This window comes from Phoca vitulina, unplaced genomic scaffold, assembly GCF_004348235.1.
Source record: "Phoca vitulina isolate PV1807 unplaced genomic scaffold, GSC_HSeal_1.0 scaffold44, whole genome shotgun sequence".
Lineage (NCBI taxonomy): Eukaryota > Metazoa > Chordata > Mammalia > Carnivora > Phocidae > Phoca > Phoca vitulina.
This window is the reverse complement of record NW_022589747.1, coordinates 4,425,055-4,446,633: the sequence shown is the minus strand read 5'-3', so window position 1 is coordinate 4,446,633 and position 21,579 is coordinate 4,425,055. Positions and strand designations below refer to the sequence as shown.

General features: G+C 55.2%; 1 protein-coding gene across 2 annotated transcripts in view; it reads left to right on the top strand.

Annotated features, from left to right (window-relative positions):
- GRB10 (growth factor receptor bound protein 10) overlaps window positions 1-20,461 on the top strand; it is a 174,956-nt gene extending 154,495 nt beyond the window's left edge. For both annotated transcript variants that reach the window (XM_032430475.1, XM_032430474.1), the window contains exons 12-18: window positions 923-1,021; window positions 7,603-7,680; window positions 8,527-8,643; window positions 9,481-9,547; window positions 9,751-9,838; window positions 17,875-17,968; window positions 19,096-20,461. In XM_032430475.1, coding sequence (XP_032286366.1) covers window positions 923-1,021; window positions 7,603-7,680; window positions 8,527-8,643; window positions 9,481-9,547; window positions 9,751-9,838; window positions 17,875-17,968; window positions 19,096-19,242 — 690 coding nt within the window. In that variant the 3' untranslated portion in view covers window positions 19,243-20,461. The remainder of the gene's footprint in view (window positions 1-922; window positions 1,022-7,602; window positions 7,681-8,526; window positions 8,644-9,480; window positions 9,548-9,750; window positions 9,839-17,874; window positions 17,969-19,095) is intronic.
- The last annotated feature ends 1,118 nt before the right edge of the window (window positions 20,462-21,579 follow it).

The following is a 21,579-nucleotide window of genomic DNA, read 5'->3' as shown; positions in this document are numbered from 1 at the left end:
TCCAGGTGCTCATAGGAGCCGAAGCAGCCCCATTGCTCACATCCAGTCACCAGCGAGTGTGCTTGGAGTCCCCCAGCCGGGCTGACTTCTGAGCCAGGGCTCCACCCCAACCCGAGGAGAGGTCAGGGAGCAGGGGGCATGCTGCTCCCTAAAATACCAGCTTGTACTTGACCTGGTGAAGCTTCTTGGGGTTGCAAGTAGCAGGAGCCCTAGGACCCGAGGTGCACAGGAAAGCAGGATGAGGGCGGCCTCTGGGGGCCTGGGGGCCATTGGAGCCCAGGTGGCCAGTGCCCCCCCCTTCCCACCAGCCCCCACCTGCAGCGCTTCTCCCCCATCGCCAGGTAAACCCTGCGTCTGCATCGGGGCACCTGCCATCCCTCTACAGTGGCCTGTGTGACAGTGACCCCCGCCTGCTCCAGGCTGCTTGCCCCCCAAATTCCCCTTCTCGGGGGTGGCGCCGGCCTCACTCTTTGGACCTTCCATGGGTCCGTCCTTGGGGCCACTCAGATACGCCACAGGCCCTGATCCCCTCGAGGGCTTCTCCCCTCACTGGCTGAGCCCCGCAGGGGCCCTTCCTCAGCCGCCACCTCAGTCTTCCTGGGAGGCAACCAGACATCTTTTCTTCCTTAACTCCGGGCCCGGCTCTCCGGTTGAATCCAACTTTACCCGCACAGACCTAGGTACCCCCTTGTCCCCGTGGCACCCACCGCCTTCCCTTGTGAGAGTTTGTCTCCCCGAGATCCCCCTGTTGGGGGCTGGCCGAGCACTCGTGCCTACACCCAACCCAGGCTGGTCCGTGCCCCGCGGAGGAAGCACCCTCTCTGGTCGCGCCCTGCCAGCCATCTGGTGCACGCCAGGCCCAGCCCTGCCCACCACGGGCTCACTGTGTCGCACTCACTGAGTCGTCTCTGACCTCCTGTAGCCAAACAAAGTCAGGAACGAGACGAAAGAGCTGCGGTTGCTGTGTGCCGAAGACGAGCAAGGCCGAACGTGCTGGATGACGGCGTGCAGGCTCCTCAAGGTATGCGGCGTCCTGTGTGTGTGCTGCGCGCATCTCTTAGTGGAGAGCCCTCCCCATGGCCCGCCAGCCCCGTGCGCCCGCACGTCTTTCCAAACGGTCTCAGAAGCTTCTCACGAGGCTTCGCGTTAGAAAGGTCAGAGCCGGCTTCCGGCCTCGGCACCTGACCTTCAGGGACGTGGTGTTTCTCCCACCGAATGCCAGGAGCACCCCAGCCAGTTGAGACAACCGAAACCGTCTCCAGACGTGACCAGATGTCCCCGGGGTGGGGGTGGTGCATGGAAGCGGGGGACTGTGCTGGGTGAGAGCCCGTGGTCCAGAGAAATAGGAGGAGAAAGCCCAGACCGGGAGACAGGGAGAGACAGCAAACAGTCCGTCAGGAGGGTTAATGCTTTCCGAGACTGAGCATCAGACTCTAGCTTCCCGAAAAGCCGGGGCCCCGAGGGAAACGTGGCACGCCGTGCAGCCCACCATGGCGCCCGATGGACATGGCATCTCCTGCCGACACATTCTTAAAGGGGTCTGTTGCACAGAACCTCACACGGGAAGGTGCCCTCGGCAGCAGCTCACGGTGACTGCCAAGGTGTTTCCTGTGGTAGAGGCTCGTGTAACAGCAGAGAACGCCTCACTTCTGCGTTCCCACGAGATGTCCCTTTGTGCACATCCGTGTGCCACGTGGTTGCAGTTTCTTATGTATATAAGGCCCGTGGGCATTGCACGGTAATTGCACACGCTGGTTGTGCAAGATGAACGGTGAGGGGTCAGGAGGAGAAGTTGGTTTGGTCAGCTGTGGCCGAGGCATCTCTTTACGAAAACCCCAGCCTTCACCGAAGCTTTCAGCGGGGCAGAGAGTCAGGGCGGAGCCCCCTAGAGAAACGGACGCACGGAAGGAGGCGTAGCTCACGACCCTTTGGAGATGCCAGAGGGCACAGGCTCCAAGGACGGGCATCCTGTAAGCCTCTCCTTCCCAGAACTGTGCCTTGTTTGATTTTTGCTGCCGATAAAACAAAGAAGGGTTAAGCGTAAAATGTTCTGATTTCGTAATCAGGGAGTGTTGGTCCAGGACGTCGGCGACTCCTTTACAAGCCTGCTTCAGAAGTAGGGGATGGCCATTCAGAGGAGTACTCCTCGGTGACACAAAGAACGAGGTTCTCTCTGGAGTATGTTGTGGGAAAATTTCCAGGACGTATTATTAAGAATTAAAAAGCGAAGTGCTACCTTTGTTGTAGGAGCAAGGAAAGGAGAAGCTAAAACGCGTCAGTGCGTTTGCCGGTGTGCACGTGAGCCCTCGGTGAGACTGCTGGGGGGGAGGGCGGGCACGGACCCGCACACGGGGGCGGATGTGGCACGGACGTCTTGACTGGTTTCTGTATGTGATTTTCTGGATCTGCGGATACGTAGTCTATTGGAAAAAGCAGAAAAGGAAGTGGGAGCACATCTGTGACACCCATGGGTTTGGTGCTTTGGCGTAGCACACGGTAAATCCAGGTAGCGAGGTCTCCCCCTCGGCTTCACGCGTGAGGAAGCAGGGCCGGCGGGACAGGACAGGACGGGACGGGACTCTCCTTGGGCGCTGGTGTAACAGGACCGGGAGCAGGGAGGGAAATGCACAGAACAAGCAATGACAGTAACATCCAACTTTGTCATTAGCGCCAACAGGAATGTGTCCCGTCGGGTGTTAGTGTATTGGGAACGTTCGTGAGCACTTGCTGTCGGCTGGGCTGCTCATCACCTCTAACCTGCGGCCCCCTCCCCGTCGTCAGGCAGTGAGGATGGGGGGCCGGGCTGGGGGTGCTGGTGAGCGGCACGGTCAGCTCCAGAGCCACCCTCCGTGACAGCCAGCGGGAAGGGGACGCCTGTCCACGTCTGCACGTGGCCCCGTTGCCTCCAATCAGCCCCAGACCCCACATCCCAAAGTGCCATTCCCGAAGGAGGTGGGGGACCTGGACCCAACGGCCACCAGTGCGGTCGTGACGGGCTCTGGGCCAGTGTAAGATGACGCAGAAGCTGAGTTGCCTTCGGTCCCAGCTGGTTAGTAACGCGCGAGGTGTCTTGCCGCCACCGAGCAGGCTGATGGACCTCATCCCACGTGAGACTTCCTTACTTCGCCCTCCTCCCCTCACTGTCCCGTCTCAAACGGTCTTGGTCTCAGAGCGGGAAGCATAATCAGAAGACCATAGCCCCTTGCCTTGCACCCCGATGTTACCTTCAGAATGGGGTGTATTTTCTTCCAGGGGTCAGGGCCATTTGAAGCCACGGGGAGACCTCATAAAGTGCCTTCTGTTCTCTCAGCCCAGCTCCTGGATGTGAGCATAGACTCAGGTCCCCCATCTGTCCGTCTCCCTGACAGGGGACCTGACCGGGAGAAGGTCCATCCGTCCGCCCTCCCTGCACTTGCTCCGTGCCGAGTCTCGGTCTGGACGTCATCTTGCCTGGTGCCCCCCCAACATCCTCTTGGAGAGCCAGGACTGCCTGGCGCTCAGAACATAATAGATGCTCAGAAAAATTGAGCTGAATGACAGCAGGAATCACCCAAACTCATGTGTTCAGCTGTGACCCTTTCTTTTTTGACGCTCTTCCTCCCTCTCGTCCGCCGGGTGTCCTGGGCAAGGCTGGCCTTGACCCAGGGCCAGCGGGGTCAGGGGGTGGGGGCTTGGACCTCAGAGAGTCTGGGTCTCGGGCCGGAGTCCCAGGGGTCTTGCCTGCGCACACTAAGGAGACGCTGGGCTGCACCTTTTCATGGTTGATTGGAGGTCTTGTAGGTACTAAGTGATGGCAGGTCCCCCGAGCTTGAGCCCTAGACTGTCCTGTTCCCCAGAAGGGGGTCAGACGGACGTGTCCTCACGTTGCCTTTCTGCTGGCCCCGGTGTATCCAGGAGTCCCTCCCGAGTGATGGATAATCCTGCAGTGGCAGTCTGCGTTGTCTTAAAATCCCAGGGCTTGTTGGAGAGGAACCCCTTATTTTGAATTAACCAAGGACCTCTCTGTGCCTCTAAGTACCGTCACAGGCATTCCTTAGAGAGGAGCTTGAGCCTGTGTAGGAGCAGACGGGCACTGCTGTCCTCAGATACGCTCGGGGGATAACGCCGGCAGGCGGTACGTCCTGCTGTTCCGCGGTCCTTCCGATTACGTGGTTTGTACGTAATTTTGTAGCCACGGGGCGCTGTGGAGGGAGCATATTAGCTCCTCCGCCCCCTTCTAGAAGCTTCTGAAACTGCCGTAGAAATTCCTCCCCAGCAGGGGGGCGTGGCTTCACGAGCGCGGGTTTCTGTGCGGGAGACTTGCTGTAGCGACGCACCAGCACACGTGCGTGCAGGTTCCATGTCCCTCAGAGACCGTCGCCCCTGCACACTGTCCCCCGAGAACCCGCTCAGGTTTCCTGTGCGTTAATAACCGAGTAGCACTGCTGCTTGTTTGTACGCCTCCCGCAAGACCGTAGCTCCCTCACGGTCGAAAGCACAGCTGCACTCGCGTTGTGTTCCTGGAGCTGAGCCTGGCACCATGAACGATGACCCTAAACCCGGGTGCGGTCTTGGCCCAAGGAAATAAGCGTCTGTCTCGCTTAAGAATGTAAATGTTAAATGTTCAAGTCCATTCCAGGAGAAAGGGCGCGGCGGCGTGCTCTGTAAGTCACCGTGTGCACCACGCATACCCGTACGACATCACGTGGGGGGGCTGTCTCGGAACATGGGGCACGTTGAGTCTGCGTAGAGCCAAGAGGCCCGTTCTCCTTAATGTGGGACCGTCTCTGCGGTCCCTCTACAGACAGAAGCCCAACATCAGCTGTCACTCACCTGCCTTCTTTGAGAAAGCGTCCGAGAGCGTCGCATCCAAGCAGATGGCAATAGGAAATAAGAAACATTTTGCCAAAACGGGCCGGATAATTCTGTGGCCACGCGTTCTTCTATTCAAGCAACCGAAGGAAGCGTAAAGGAAAAAGATTGGTTGGACCATAAGTATCTCTTTAAAACCCACTCACCTAAAATAAAAAGGAAAATAATATTAAGTAATGGGCACTGTAGGTTGTGTATGGAGGGTAAATAATCTAAAAACTGTCAAGGGCTCGTACCAATAACACTACCACCCTGAAGTCTGGAGTATTCATTTGTAAGTGGGAAAAACAAGAATTCCTAGTCGTGGAACTGCAAAAACTAAGTGTCGGAAAGAGACAATTTCTTTGGTAATTAAGGCAAAAATAATATTTAAAGACTACAGTGCAAGTAAAACACAGTTTGATACCTGCTTAAAGACAAGCTAGTTAGATGGTTCGTGGGTCAAGGACGAGTCCTTTGGCTGAATTATTGGAACGGAGAGCGGTCTTGGGGCTGTCCTGAACAGGGTGTGTGTGTGTGTATGTGTGTGTGTGTGGGGGGGGGTGCCTTTTCCCTTCTTTTTCTTTGGCCTTAATTTGATTTTTCTATAATGTTTTGAAAGGGATCCTGACGTCATTGCTGTTAAGCCTTACATTTTCAACTGTGTTTCAGACTAAAACATTGCCTCCAGTTTAGTTGCTGTTGGTCATGTTTGTATAATTATTCAATTCGGAGTATTTGTACGTACATGTGTGCGTGCACACCACACACACACACATCTGCTTAGATGAATACACACGTGCACACATACACGTGTAGGTGCGTGTTATTAGGTCACACAAGTTTAGAATAGTTACGTCTCCTTGACATCGATTCTTTGGTCCTTCCGAAATTGCTCTGTTATCTGCATCAGCGCTGCCCGCCCCGCAGTCTTATCCACCTGACGTTACTATACGTACGTCAGTGTGTTCTCAAGTGGTGTTCGCACGGTTTTTCTCCTTCTCTCTGTTTTTCTGCCTTTCCGGGTCCTCGTGTTCAGGGTGTGTCTCTGACAAACATCGTGTAATCGTATCTTCTCTGATCATCCTCATGTTCTAATTGGCATATTTGTTGGGAAAGATATCCTTCAGTGGATTATTAATATTTGTGCTTAAGTCTGCCATTTGCTGTTTATTTTCAGTTTGTCCCACCAGCCCGTATTCTTCTTTTTCTCCTTTTAAAAAAAATTGTTTTTGGCAGGGGAAGACTCATCAGTTAGTTTTATTTCTACTTTTCACCCCCGTCCACATCATTTCTCTCTTTCCTGGTGGTCACCCTGCTGTCACCATGTGCATCTTCCCCTTGCCAGACCCCAGCGTGCCCAGGTGGCCCCACCGCATCTGGGCCAGTGTGAGGAGCCTTCGAAGTATCTCGTCCTAGACTTTAGTTCTTCCCGTTTCTTAAGCCACTTGAGACCTAGAAGAGACTCTGTTGTTATTTGAATTCCCTGCACGTCTGCACTGATTCTTTCTTGGATTTGCATTCTTCTCAGGGACCAGGGACATGCGCAGAGTTCTCCCAGCGTGGAACTGTGTTCTGTCTCACCTCCACTGTTGAGGGAACTGTCCGCGGACCATGGGGTCCCTTCTGCCCACTGCCCCCAGTTCCACTGCCTTCTCTCCGCATGTCCTTAGAACTCAGCTGTCCTCCACTTGGGGCTTCTTTGACCATGACATGTGCTCTTCCCCACTTGTGTTTGTCTCTCTGTCTCTGTTTTCCGCGGTCGAGCTGGGATGTGCCGGGATGTGGGTTTCTCCCTGGTAGCCGGCCCCTGGATTCTGTAGCCTGCTGGCTTTCCATCCGTTCTGGAAAATGCTTGGCCAGTAGCTCACCGGTGTCTCTGGCAGCCCATGCCCCGTCTTCTGGGAGCATCAGCACATGCATGGTAGACCTCTTGGTGGTATTCCAACACGTCCGTTCCAGATACTAGAGGATACCCTGTAGGGTCGGGGCTGGAAATGAGTTACCTCTTGATAACTGTGTCTCCTCGCCCCACCTTCTTTCCCATGTGGGCGAGTGGGGGACCAGGGTGCAGGCGGGGCGGGTACAAACATGCGGGGCTCTGCTTTTCACCAGGCACAGGAAGCGTGGATCACCGGTGGGAACAGGCTGTGTACATTCGAATCCAGAGCCCTTACTTTACCATGACCTTGAGCGACTTGCTTCACTTCCCTGTTCCATCTGTTCCTTGTAAAATGGGGATAAAGGACACGTTCCCTAACGTGGAGAGTAGTAAATGAAATAAAGCGCTTGGATCAGTACTCGGCCCGTAGCAGCATTCAGTAAGGTTAACTGTGGTGCTCGATCTTTTTTATTTTTTTAGAGACTATTTATTTAAGACAGAGCGAGCAGAAGCAGGGGGAGTGGCAGGCAGAGGGAGAAGCAGGCTCCCCGCGGAGCCGGATGCGGGACTCGATCCCAGGACCCTGAGATCATGACCTGGGCTGAAGGCAGACACTTAACCGACCGAGCCCCCCAGGCGCCCCTCGATCTTACTACTACGTTGTCACTGCCTGCTTGTCCCTTGCCCCCCCGGTGTGAGCAAGCTAGTTAGCCGCTCGTGTCCACGGGGGGCAGGCATGCAGGAGCGAGGCTGTGCGCTCACGGCGGCAGCCAGGGTCATCCCTCCCTGTTCTGTGCTCTGCGCGGTCCTTCCCCGCACGGGTCTGCCGCGTTCCGGGGCTTGGGGGGCTCCCGGGGCCCCGGCGGCTGACTCTGACCTTCCCCCTGCAGTATGGGATGCTACTGTACCAGAACTCGAGGACCCCGCCACCGCGGAAGGCCGTGCTCCCCTCCTTCTCCACGCCAGTGGTGAGTACAGCTGCGGCGTCCAGAAGGCGGGCTCCTCCCCAGCATCGCAGCTGAGCGCGGGCTGTTTCAGGAGAGGTTGTCCCCAGAAGCCGCGGAGTGGGCCTGTGCGTGCTGCCCGGTCCCCTGCGGGGAGACGGGTTTGTCTGGTCAGCAGTGTGACTGCTGGGGACGGATCCTGCACCCTTCAGGGCGTGGCTCTGCTCAGGTGCTCAGGGACTGTCGCCAGCCACGTCCGGGTCGCCCGGGTCGCCCGTGGCCCTGTGGGCACGGGAGACCGTTAGGCTGGAGCCTTCCCTGGTGGGAACTGAGAGCTGGCAGCAAGTGTCCTTGTTCTCAGGACGTACTCGACTTCCCAGAGGTGCAGGAACCCTTCGTCCTCTCAAAACACGACCCTGATGCTCCTCCACGTCTGTTCCTGGGAGAGGCCAGGTGTCCACAGGGAGGGTCCGCGTGTCGCCCTGAACGGACCTCCTGGGGAGGGACTGGGTGGCTGCTGAGGGCTGAGCTCCCCCTAGCGTTTCCGCTTCTGTGACGTGATCCAGTAGAGGCTGGGGGCCTCCGAGGGACCCCACTGCCCAAGCCCGGCGGCACCCCACGGCCTCCAGTGGCATTTGGATGCCACCAGGGGACTGGAGCGTTTCTTATTCCCCTCAAGAGAAATCAAAGCCATCTTTAGTTCAAGGGCTCTCCTGCCACCGAATTTCCACCCGAACCTTAGAGTGGGGGTTGGGACGACCCCGTCACCCCTTCTCCTGGCCATCTTTAGGATGGGTTTGCACCAACTTTCCTGAGTGCCGCGGGGGCCTGGTTCCCTCCACTTTAAGAACTTGTGGCCTTTCCTTCCAGCGCAGCGTCTCTGAGAACTCCCTCGTGGCGATGGATTTTTCTGGGCAAACAGGAAGAGTGATCGAGAATCCGGCCGAAGCCCAGAGCGCAGCCCTGGAGGAAGGCCACGCCTGGAGGGTAAGGCCACGGCCAGTCCCGTGGACGGGCCCTCTTGGGGGGGGCATGCCCCCCCCCACTGGTCTCCCAGAAGAATGGCCCTGTGGGTGCCATCGGGGGGGATGAGGTGCTGGGGAGGGGGGAGGGTGGCATCTGAGTCTCAGCTCAGGGCTCCTCCACGTTCCCGGCACCCACGTCCCCCACTGGCTCCCGTGGGAGGAGCGGGGCAGGAGCAGAGCCCTCTGGCCTCGTGGCTCCCGCACAGAGCTGCTCCCGCTGGTCGGTGGTCAGTGGCCGTGTGTGGACAGCGCGGAGCCCACCCACCCTGATGAGGCCGGCAGGCGCTCACGTCGTGGCTCTACCACTAACCAGCTTCGTGGCCTCAGACAGTCTCTTCCCTCGGAGGTTCCTGCTCCTGACCTCCCAGCGGGAAGAGTGTCACCCTGATTTCAAATTCTCTGAGGTTTACAGAGAACGTACAAAACCTGAGCCCGCCGCTGTGGCTCAGAGAGTTCCCCGAACCGTAGTTTCAGAGTGGGTTGGGAAAGAACGGCCCCACAGCCTGGGGACGCTGTAGGCCAGTGTTTCCGTGGAGAAGCTCATGCCTGTCTCCCAGAACTTACCAGCAGTTCTCACCGTGTGTCTTCTGTGTGCTTCAGTCCTGGGATCATCCAGATTCCCCGGATGCCCTTGTTGTCACAACTGCGGTCAGGCGGGGGGCGGGCTCCGCTGGCTGTCCCTGCACAGCTAGGGGCGCCGTCAGCCCGGCCAGGCCTCCCCGCCACGTGTGTGTCCCCGGTGGCCAGTGGCCCGTGTCGCTGTGCTGTCTTAGCGCTCACACGGGCATTTCTTCCGCAGAAGCGAAGCACACGGATGAATATCCTAGGCAGCCAAAGTCCTCTCCACCCTTCTACCCTAAGTACAGGTAAGTGCAGCATGGCGGCCCGATCCTTCGAGAAGTAAGGCAGACGAAACCGCGCCCATCCGTCCTGGAGCTTCCCCAGACCGCCCGGGCCCGGCGTGCACCAGGAGAGGTGTAGCCGTGGGAACCGGGGCCCCGCGCTGATCGCCGGTTCGCTGTACCTTCGGCGAAGCCAATCTAGCCTCCTTCTCTCTTCCCTCCCGCAGTGATTCATAGGACGCAGCACTGGTTTCATGGCAGGATCTCCAGGGAGGAGTCCCACCGGATCATTAAGCAGCAGGGGCTGGTGGACGGGTAAGGAAGCGCCGGCCTGGAGAGCGGGCATCTGCCGCGGTGATGTTGTGCTGGGCGCACATTCTGTCTGGTTTCTCAGCGATTCTGGGGGGTGGGCAGTCGTTAGAGCCTCGGTTTAAAGAGGAGAGAATGTCGGGGCGCCGGGGTGGCTCAGTCGTTAAGCGTCTGTCTGCCTTCGGCTCAGGTCATGATCCCAGGGTGCCGGGATCGAGCCCTGCGTCGGGCTCCCTGCTCCGTGGGAAGTCTGCTTCTCCCTCTCCCACTCCCTGCTTGTGTTCCCTTTCTCTCTTTCTGTCAAATAAATAAAATCTTAAAAAAACGTAAAGAGGAGAGACTGTGGCTCAGGCTCAGCGTGGTGCAGGGCGGGCTCAGCTAGCCAGAGGCCAAAGGGGGATCGCAACCCATTCTGTCCATACTCCGTCTATTACCAACTTCCGCCTTTTTGTTGCAGTTCAGAGGGCCCGAGAGCACAAGCTGGTTATTTTCCATACTTCCCATATTTTTCAGCAAGGCAGGGGCAAACGGAAGAAAAATGTTTTTGTTTACATTTTATCGGGTAGCTTTTGCTGAGAACAAACAACCCCAAACCTTCGTGGCTTTAGGCCACAGAGCTGGGTCATTTCTCGCAGTAGGAGTCGGTGGAGCGTGTCCTCACCTGGGCCAGCTCGGCTGGGGTGGGTGTGGCTGTTGGCTGCGGAGATGGGGCGACTGGGTGTGGGTGCCAGCCGGCTAGCCTGGGGACACTCCCGCCGTGGTGGTCACGGGTCCCAGGAGTAAGAGAGATCAAACCCCGATGCACAGGACCTTCTCAGAGCTAATACCCCATCGGCCAGAGCACGCCCCACAGCCTTGCTCCCAGGGCCATGGGAAGGGCTGCCCAGGGACCTGGATGCAGACCTGTGTCCTCGCTCCCCGCTGCCAGCAGGAGGCGCACTCTGGTTTTCCTGCCCTTCATCTGTTAAACGTTTTGCTATAGAAATTTAAAGATTTACCCAGGAAAGAAGAGGATAGTGAGCCCCCACGTAATCCTTGTCTGGTTTTGACAGTTTGCTAATTTTAGTTTGTCTGTGTCCCTTCCCAAGTGATTGGCTCCTCCACATCCCCTTCTCCTTCTGGAAGATTTTAGGGTAAATCCCAGACATTCTAAATTTTTACCAGTAAACATAGTGTGTCTCTAAAACATAAAGACCCTTGTCTTCTGACACAACCACAAAATCACTGTTACTCTTAACGAAATAAGCAAGAATTCCTTAATATCATCTAAAATCCAGTCTGGGTTCAAATTTCCCTAATTGCTGTGAAAAGAAAAAAAAAATCCTTTAAATCGAGTTGGTTCAAGTCAGGACCAACAGGTTGCATTTGGTTGATAGGTCTCTTGAGTGTCCTCAGATATGATGGTCTCCCTCTGCTTCCCTTCTCTTCCTCTTATTCGCCTGTTATTAGTTGAAGTAGTGGGTGAGTTCCTAGCCGCAAACGTAGCTAAACGCTTGACTTTTCCCTCAAGTAAGAGGGTCAGCTTGGAGAAGAATGATTTGGTCTTCTACCACCTTCCCGTAGTGACAAATGAGCTGTTGTTCGTTTCAACTATGATTATGTACTTAGATTCTTAAGCATTGGACTTACTTCGGTCAAAACTTACTACTTTTGATGCTCAGCATGCCCTCCCTTTGGCCAACAGGACTTGTTCGAGTTGGTCCCTGAGTTCTTTGGACCCACCACGAGCAGTGTTGGATTCCATGTGCGATGGGAGAACGTTCGGCTCCCGTGAACATTTCTCTTCAGGGCCTCATTCTTTCTAGTGGGAAATGGTGTCTGGACACCACAACCTATAGGCCTTCTCCAGAGACAGAGTTAGGACATAGGCTTTTTTTTTACGGTGAAAAAGAAAAGTTTGAAACCCTTTCTTTGCAGGGTTCACACTGATAAACGGCCAGATCAGCTGGAAGAGTACAGGGTTTTTACCTTGATTTGACTGTATTTCTCTTCTCTTACTCTGAAAATCTTACTAAAGACATAATCATTTGTAAATACTTATTTTCCCCTCTGTCTTATCACATCTGGAAAATATTCATGCGGTCCTTGTAATCCTGAAGGCACGTTCCCGGCAGGTCGTGGTCAAGCACCATGGTTAAAGTCTTTCCTCTCTGGGGTTCTGACAGCAAAGCATCGTGCAGTCCGTGAGGTTCATTTGTCTCCGTTTGCTTTTGATTTTTGTCAGTGGATCTGATTTGTTTTCCCTTCGGCTTAATGCTTCCCGTTGAATTCTATAAAACATTCCCCTGGTTCGAAAGTCAGAACAGTGAAACCAGGCAGATGCCCTGCGGACTCTCCTCTGCCCCCTGCAACTCCCCCACGATCGGAACCCATTTCGTGGGGTCTGTTCATCCTCCCGTTGTTTTCGGTTTGAAGGTAAGCAGAGCGTTTCTGCCTCCTGTTGGGCCCCCCGAAACACAGGTACAGCGCCTAGTGTCAGCTGCACCTGCTGTGGGAGGGTCCCTGAGCCGCCGGCGGGGGTCTGCCCCGTCTCGTGCTCGGCGTTGCCGAGATGACGGTGGAACACCTGGGGCCATCGCTTCATATTCCGGCTGGTGTCTCTGCTGGTGGTCCCCAGACATGTGGGCGACGGCTTCCCCACGGCCCCGCAGGCTGCGAGGGGGCGTCCGTCTTTCTCATCTGCCATTGGGGAGGCCAAGCCTCTTTCCAAAAAGTAAGACCTCAGGCCTTTCTTCTTTTTTGCCATTCTGAAAACTGTCTTTATATATTTTGCCCAATGTTCTCCATCTGTTTTTTTGCGAACATTCTTCTTGCTATGTCATCATGTGGCGTTCTGACTTTGCTTATGGCTTGTGTTTGTTTCCTGTTTGGTTTGGGTTATACGGACTTTTTTTTTTTTTTGAAGGGGTTCTACAGACTTCTTAACATAAATTTTACGTGGGCACATTTATCCTTCGTGTCCCTTTTCCTTCTGGATTTTTTTTAACGTAAATTTTACGTGGGCACATTTATCCTCCGTGTCCCTTTTCCTTCTGGATTTTTGAGTCCTTGTCATGTTTTGGCCGTTCCGAAATCATAAAGGAGTTTCTTCCTGTTCTGTCCTAGGACTCACATTGTTTCTCTTCTTTCCCCCTGTCTTTGTTCTTCGCCTTTTCTGTCCATGTGTCTGTTTTTGTTTGTCTAGATCCCAGATACATTCAGAACGTATTCATCCTGGGATGCTGTGTAAACAATGAGTCCTATTTATTTTTTCTATGTGGCTATAACCTTGTTCCAAATTTACTTATTTGAAAGGTCACCCGTATCCTGCAACAGTCCTTTGCTACAGCATTAGAAACGAATCCGTTTGCCGCCGTGAGCCGCATCAGAAGGGAGCCCCACGGTGCTCTGAGGATGTCACCACGATGGCCACAGTGTCCGTTCCAAGGAAGCCTAGCGGTTCCCTTGCCAGGGGGCTTCATAGTGCCCACAAAAGTGAAGGTTCCAGAGCGGGTGGGATTTGGTGTCGTGGCCACTCGTGTCCCTCCCGGGGCCCAGGGCAGTGATGGTGGCACCTGCGTCCCTCTGGAGTGGGCGGGACCTCGGAGGCCATGTGGGGACGTGTGTGATCGGAGGAGGCTCCCCTGTGATTCCCAGACGAGGCCCAGCCAGGCCCACTCTGCCTTAAAGGGGCGGCCCCAGTGCATGGGGGCGGTGCAATCGTTCAGCACAGTCAGGCCACTAAATTGTGTGTCTGCATCTGTTTTGTTTTGTTTTTTAAGATTTTATTTATTTATTTGAGAGACACGACACGAACCGGGGGTAGAGGCAGAGGGAGAGGGAGAAGCAGAAGCAGGCTCCCCGCTGAGCAGGGAGCCAAATGCAGGACTCGATCCCAGGACCCTGAGAGCATGACCTGAGCCGAAGGCAGATGCTTCACAGACTGAGTCCCCCAGGTGCCCCATGTTGGCACCTGTTTAAAAAAAAAAAAAAAAAATGCTTGTCTTTCACCACTTCCTAGAATCCTTGTTGGCAAGGTTTCTGTCCTTTCAGGCTTGGAGACGAGGATATGTGTCACCTCTGTCACCTTTCCTCCTACAAAGCAGCCCTCCTGCTGGCATCTGCCCCATTAATAAGCAGGGGTTTCTCTCTGGCATAATCTTTAGTCCCGACGTCAGGCTGGCGAAAACGAGAATCAGGATAATGGGACCCATTCAGGTGTCACAGTGAGGCCAGACTTCCGTTAATTCCTGGGCACTTAGGGAGGAAATGTGTTGGGAAAACAAGGTAAATGAAATAATCAATTCCTAATCTTGACTGATCCCTGCAGAGAGATAATGAAGGGAAACCAATTTAGAGAGTCCAGCAACGCAGAGAAAATGACTGAAAGTCAGCCCTAGCCTCAAATGACATAGGGAGTCAGGAAAAGGGGCTGGAAGGAGACAACGGAGCCTGGAGTCGATCCGAGAGAGGTCTTTGAAATCCCCGGTATCCAGGTGCCCTGAAATCGCTGCCCACCTCCTTCCCCTCTTGCACCCACAGCCCATCCCACAGCCTGGAGGAGGAGGATTCTGCCAATCTAGGGCAGATCTAGTTCTGTGGTTTCCTCTGTGAAATACCCCCCGATGGCTTACGTCCTCTCCTGCAGCATTTCCTGCTCTGTCCCCCACCCTCCCCACCCTGGCCTTGCTCACACTCGGGTCTGGCCCCACCCGCCCCTCTGCGGCCCCCAGTTCCCGGCTCTGTGCTGTTGGTGAGCTCAGACGAGCACGCCACTCCTCTGCTGGGTGGAAGGAAACTTCTTTGTCGAGATTTGAGTTCTCTGCAGCGTTTCCACCCCTCACCCACCCCCCCATGGCAGAGAGAGGGGTCCTGTCCCAGGGCTAACCCAGCGCCCCCATCAGCGCCATAACAGGGCTCGCCAGCCATGGAGGGACCGTCCGTACACACCTCCTCAGATTTTACCCGTGGCCCTGTTGATCCTGGAAGCCAGGGTTCGTCCGTGATAAAGGCTGGCTGTGTGACCCTGGGGAATTTGCTTAACTTCTCTGTGCCCCGCTTCCCTCAGCTTGAAATGAGCACAATGACAGGGTCACCGTGGGGACTAAAGGAGTTGATGCGTGCGCAGAGCCTCACTCGGGACCCTGAGCCGTGTTGCTCCGTGGACCACTGTCAGCCCCCAGCACAGGCCCCTCTCTGCCTCAGGAGCCCGCCGGTGAGCACATTTGCAAGAGCTCCCCCCATATGCGGTCCTCACCGCTTTCCTTCCTGTGCTGCGTTCCAGATTCTTTCTTTTTTTTCTTTTTTTAAAGACTTTTATTTATTTATTTGCCAGAGAGAGAATGAGAGTGAGAGAGAGAGGGAACACAAGCAGGGGCAGAAGCAGGCTTCCCGCTGAGCAGGGAGCCCGATGCGGGGCTCGATCCCAGGACCCCGAGATCATGACCTGAGCCAAAGGCAGACGCTTCACCCACTGAGCCACCCAGGCCACCCCTGTGTTCCAGATTTCTTGACCTGGCCGCGTCACCAGGCACGTGCGGTCCTCCTGGGACCTGTCCCTGCAGACGTCCCTTGGGCCATCAGCGGGTCTCTGCGGTTTGTGGATGGCGATCCTGTGGGTCCTGCGCTGTCGTGAATGGCTCCGTGTCCTCGGCAGCCAGGCTCCTCATCGGGCTGCTGGACGGGTGTTAACGTGCCGCGCAGCCCCGGGCGGAGAAGGCCAATCATGGAGCTGATCGGTGGCAGTTCAGGGAGTCCTGCGAACTCCTGAGCCACACGCTTTTCAGCCCACAGGCTCCTCCGAGTTAGTAATCTTTGCAGACAGCCAACCATTGGTCATGACCTCGAAATCCCAAGCATTTGGGGAGGCCTCAGCACTTGCCAGGGTCCTGCCCTGGAGGGAGGCTGCCAGGCAGAGCCTTCCTGCCACTCTGGCTCCTCCGGGGTCACGTTCAGCTGCTGTATGCACCTGTCTTCAGCAGGCAATGGCCGGGAGCTAACTAAGGTGACAGCAGAGACAGGGACAGACCAGCCTTTCCTGTCACACAGCCTGGTGTCCAGGGAGCTCCCGGGTTTCTGCTGGAATGGTGGCTTCTTTGGAATGAAATAACCCAGAAGGCAGATCTTTGTGGAAGACAACTGAGCCGTGTGGCTCTGCCCAGGAGTGGGGGGAGACCCCACCTGCCCCTCGAGGGGCCGCGTGGCAGACGCCCCACACCTACCCCCCACGTGGGGCCTGCGATTCTTAGCGCTGCCCGCCTCCCCTGCCCCACGAGTCGTGGGACTCCGTTTTCCCAGACGGTGTTTGGAAAAACCTACCTCCTGGAACGCTGGAGCGAAGGGGTGTGTGGTCACGCAGGATTGGAAAACCCTGTGCTCGAGCCCCTAGGCGCCCACGGTGGATATTCCCATTTAAAGGCACTGAGAAGCCCTGTAGTAAAATAAAACCCCCGTCCGCCTTTTTCATACAGGACTTTGCCATCCCGGGTAGCTGCTTTCCGTCTTAACAGTAGAGTCCAGAAGCAGAGGATGGCGCCGGTGACGGTCGTTTGGTTTGAACACGGCTCTTTGTCACATGGATTCTGGTGTGGGGGCTTTTTCCTCTTCCTTTCCCAGGGACACCTGGCCCTACTTCATTGTGCTATTTGGATTTTTATGTACTTTTTATCCTGAAATAAATTCACATTGTGGGAAAGTTGCTAAGTCATATAATGAACTTCTATGTGCATTTTCTCAGATAACCTAGCTGTCAACATCGGGGCTTGTTTGCTTTATCATAGGCTCCTTCCCTCCCTCCTTTTTTTGTCTGAACCCTTTGGGAGGAAAGTTACAGAGAGCATGAGGTCCCTTGTATCCTGTTTATTTCAGTAGAAAATTTGTAAGACCAAGGACTTCTCTTCCATAACCATAGTCCCGTTGTAAAAATCAGGAAGTAGGGGCGCCTGGGTGGCTCAGTCAGGTAAGCGTCTGCCTTGGGCTCAGGTCATGATCAGGGTCCTGGGATCGAGTCCCGTGTCAGGCTCCCGGCTCAGCCTGCTTCTCCCTCTGCCTCTGTGCCTGCCGCCTGCTTTCGCACGCTCTGTCTCCTCTGTCTTTAATAAATAGATTAGATAGATAAAACCTTTATTAAAAAATTGGGAAGTGAACATCCATGTGGTTCTGATCCCAAATGCACACACTTATTCCGGTGCTGCCAGTGGTTCTGATTACAGCCTTCGTGGAAAAAGAAAACATCTTAATTCTAAATACGTCTATGGGGGCGCGTCTCTTTAGGTTTTGTCCTTCGTGGACACTTGTTATGCGAAGAAGCCAGTTATTACAGGGTACACCTCGGCTGGGGCGCGTCCGGGGGCTCGGGGCTCGGCCGGGTCATCACTTTGCAGGAGAGGTCGTGGAGTCCCCACGTTCGAGGGGACGTTCGAGTCCCCCTCTCGAACACTCGGTGGTGAGGACATCGGCGGGTTTCTCTGACGGACAGTCGCTGTGTTTCCCTTTGAAATAAATAAGTACCAGAGGGGTGATGGTTTGAGAATGAAATACTCTGTTTCTCATTCGCTCCCGTTGACGACCTTGTCCTTAATGGGGACAACCCACGGCGGTTGCTAAACAGTTGCGCACCCATCGTTCCTTCCTGTTTGTTTAGCTGCCCTTCTGCTCTGAGGAAGAGCTCTTTCTTCTCCTCTCTTAATGTACTTGCTTGTTTATTTATAATATTGGTGTTTACTCACAGATTCTTGTCTTTTTCTCTGGGTTCTAGTCTGCCCCTTTTGATAGTTACTGTGGTGCTGCATCCTGGGTCATGACGCTTTGAACTTTGAACTTGAGGACTTTGCAGCACACGTTGTCCAGCCGCTTCGTATCCTTGCCCGGCCGTGGCCCCAGAGCTCTTTCAGTGGAGAATGACAGATACCTGTCCCCAGGCGTCCTGAACCGTCGTGGCTGCGCAAGCAGGGAAATGTGCATGTGTGTGTGTGAGTGTGTGAGTGTGCGTGCAGATAGACAAACGCACATCTCAAGCCTGGATTTTAAAAATGTACAGTCAGCTGATTTTTTTCCATCCCCAGGCTTTTTCTCCTCCGAGACAGCCAGAGCAATCCAAAGGCTTTTGTGCTCACACTCTGTCACCATCAGAAAATTAAAAATTTCCAGATCTTACCTGTAAGTATTGATAACTTCTCACTGAGCCTTGTTGTTGTTTCCTGGGTTTATTCTGAATGCAATTTTCAAATCCTAAATGAACCAAACTACAGGTCGTTAAATATCAGACAGGTCCAAGCTGACCGGAGAGATGCTTCCCAGAGTCCCTTAAGAGGTTTGTTCTTTGAAATTGGGAACACACCTCCCAGAATGCACCATTCAGGTGGGGGGTAACATACACAAAGTTGACATCAGATGTTTCCCATAATTAACTGATATGGTCTGCAGGTCATAACGTTCCTGAAATGTTTTCTGTGGGGCCCAAACCCGGGCCATGTTCTGCCTAGAGAGGGTGGTGAGGTCTTCTCCCCTCAGAGATCCTCTGTCCGGTAGCAAAGGAAAGCTCCGGAAGGCTCGGTGTAACCAAAGGCACCTGTTTCACACTGTTGAACCTGCTGTTTGTGAAGCTTGCTTGAGCCCAGGACTTTGGCGTCTCAGGAATCCCGCAGGGACAGAGCGGGAGGAGCCCAGGGCAGTCCGGTTAGCTCTTCTGGTGCCTTCCAGCTACGTCCCGATGATGCCCTCACTCTGCCCATGACCCTGGGCCAGGCTTCCCAGACTCCCACCCCCACGTTGTTATTATCAACACAGATGTCCTCGTTCCTCTTAGCCTCAAATCAAATGAAAACCTGTTTTATGGCGGGCAGCATGGGTAATGCCCATCCTCCCAAATAACCCCAAATTCTGGAAGCATCAGAGGGATAGTAATTGGAGACTTGAGAGCAACAGGACTTGAAAACGGGGTGCGCTGGTGCCTCCGGCTGTATTTTGGAGTCTGGAAGCTTTTCTGAGTTTATTAATCAGGAGAGGTTTCAAACCAACCTGCTCCATCCTCACCCTTTCACACCGCACTGCAGTCCTTGAACTCACCATTCTCCGGGTTCAGACCGGCCTTAGGAATGTTGCTCCTTCTGGAAGCTACCGTGGGGTCCCTCCATTTTGATGGAAGTAGCTACCCAACATGGCAGGACCTGGGAAAACACTTTCCGTACCTGCCCTCGCCGCTCCATTGCAGTGACCCCGTAGTCGCGCTCTTTGTCCCCAAGAGTGTGGCCCCTAACTCGGCGAGTGTTCTTGTGTCCCTCCAGTGCGAGGATGATGGGCAGATGTTCTTCAGCCTTGATGACGGGAACACCAAATTCTCTGACCTGATCCAGCTCGTTGACTTTTACCAGCTCAACAAAGGAGTCCTACCTTGCAAACTCAAGCACCACTGCATCCGAGTGGCCTTATGACCTCACATTGACTCTTGGCTGAAGACGGGAGGAAGCTGACACTGGAACGGGGACGGGGGTGGGGGGAGGGGGTTTGTGCGTCGCCAAGGACCCACGTCTGTTCTGCACCCCGGGGAGTGGGGTCCGTCAGGGCCCACCCACCAGGATGGACTCGGGGCTGGACTCGAGGAACGATTTGCTGCTGCAGAGTCCACGGGCCCGTCCCCTCCGCGCCGGCCAGGTTCGGGGAGGCGGGAGAGCGCGAACGCATATTGGAGGAAAAAAACGGGATCGATCGTCCTCGCTGGGCCACGTAGGAACGAGAACCGGAGACACGTAATTGGAAATGAACTCTTGCCCTGGAATAATCTTGACAATTAAAACTGATATGTTTACTTTTTTGTATCGATCACTTTTTGCACTCCTTCTTTGTTTTCAATGTTGCTCTCAGCCCCGGTAGGAGGGGGTGCGGCTCTCCCGTGTGCGCGCGGGACACAGGGACTGCGGCCAGGGGGCAGACTCCAGAGACTGAACCCGGGCCCCCAGGGGTTTCCAGAGGGTGGTGCCCACCCTGTGCGGGTGACCGGAGGTGGATTCATTCGGCTCCCAGGTTACATACCACCCTCAGCCCGCCCCAGGATACTTGAAGTGCTTTGTTTTTTTCTTTTTTTTTTTTTCAATAAAAGGTGTCATCTGTGGTAGGCATTGGGCCCGTGGTGTGGACGCAGCCAGGTACCCGCTGCCGTGTGCACAGATGCTCCCTACACCTGTTACAGGTGAGCCCCCCACTGTTCAGGAGGCCCGGGTGCTCTGGAAAGCTCGCTGGCCCGCGGCACGGCAGGGCTGAGTGGCCTCGCCGCTAGCTGGACGTGGGGAGCATCGCTGGGACCCCCCCGAAGCGCCCAGTGTCCACCGCCCCCTCTCAGCCTGTTCAGAGCGATCGCTGCCTTACCCCTCACCCCCCACAGTGGCTTGGGGCCTTTCCCGGCTCTTCTCCCTCCTGGGGTTAAAGGCCCTAAAAGGAAAACGGCCCCTGCTTGGCTGCCGGTGGTGGCCCGCAGGTTTCCATGGTGATAACGACGTGAACGTTGGAAAGGGCACGTCTGCAGCCCGGCATGGAAAGGTCCTCGCTCGACCTCCGTCCTGCTGAAAAGCCCCATGAGCCGGCCCAGGCGGAGGCCCCCCCTTGGCGGGCTGGCACTCAGAAGTACCTCACGGCCCTTGTGGGCATTGAAGAGTCTGGTCAACGCAACACTGCTTCCCCTCTGGGGGGGGGCGGGGGGGGGGCTGAGTCACACAGTGGCTGGACTGCCCCCTGCCGCCCCCTCTGCCCCATCCCCTTAGCTGAGTCACCAGGTGTGACAGGGGCCGCGGATTTACCTGCGGTCTCTGCAAAGCAGAAAGGTCTCCCCTGACGGGCTTGGGAGATCTGGTCCCCCCAGTGCCTGACTCTGCTGCACCACCGGGCCCCCCCGGCAAGCACGCGACCCGGTGGGACCCCCGGGACCCGCCTTGGTGGCGCCGCCGTGCTCTAAGCACCTCGAGGGTGTAGAAACACTGTATTTTAGTTTACAGGCCTCACTTTGCTTGTTTTCCACGAAACGTCTATTTACACAAATGCAGAATTTTTAGCAAGACGTTTTTCACCGTAAACGCGCTCAGTCACGTTTTCTTCCTCTTGTAGCCGGGTGATCTTTCAGACCGCCACAGTCAGCTGAGTCCTGCCTGGCCGCAAGCTTCCAGGGCGCTCCCCCTCAGAGCAGTTCTTCGGTTACACTGTTAGACATTTTTCTCTTCACTGGTTGGACGTAGAACCTGAAAGCGATTCTACGATTTCTGTGTTTCTCGGTGCGTAGACCGGTAGGATGAGACTCTCACACCCCTCTCCGCTCGACAGCTAGCATCCCCAGCATCTCGTATTTATAAACATGCATTTTATTTACAAGGAGCATGAAAGCTGGACTCTGACTCGCGGTCTGTGCGTAGCTGGGTCGACGTCGTTTTCTGTACCTTCCCGGCCGCGGTGAAATGCTGGGTGGAGGGTGGGAGTCCGTGTGCCTGGTGGCTGGGAATCCCACCTGGAAGCAGCCAGTCCCTCAAGGATGCGGGCGCCCGGCCCGGCCAACCAGGGGCGGAAGGATGGTCAACTTTTATTTTTGTATTTAAATGACATGAATGTAAATGGAACAGCTCAGGGTCGTTTTGGAGCCTGTTGACTTTCTCTCTCTCTCTCTGCCTGTGATTTTCTTTTCTAAAAGGAAAACCCCCACATAGCAGCCTGGACTTAGTTGGGAAGGAAATACCCAACGCTTTGGGTATTTGGAGTTTAAGTAGGTGAGCTCTGTTACCTTAGGTCTT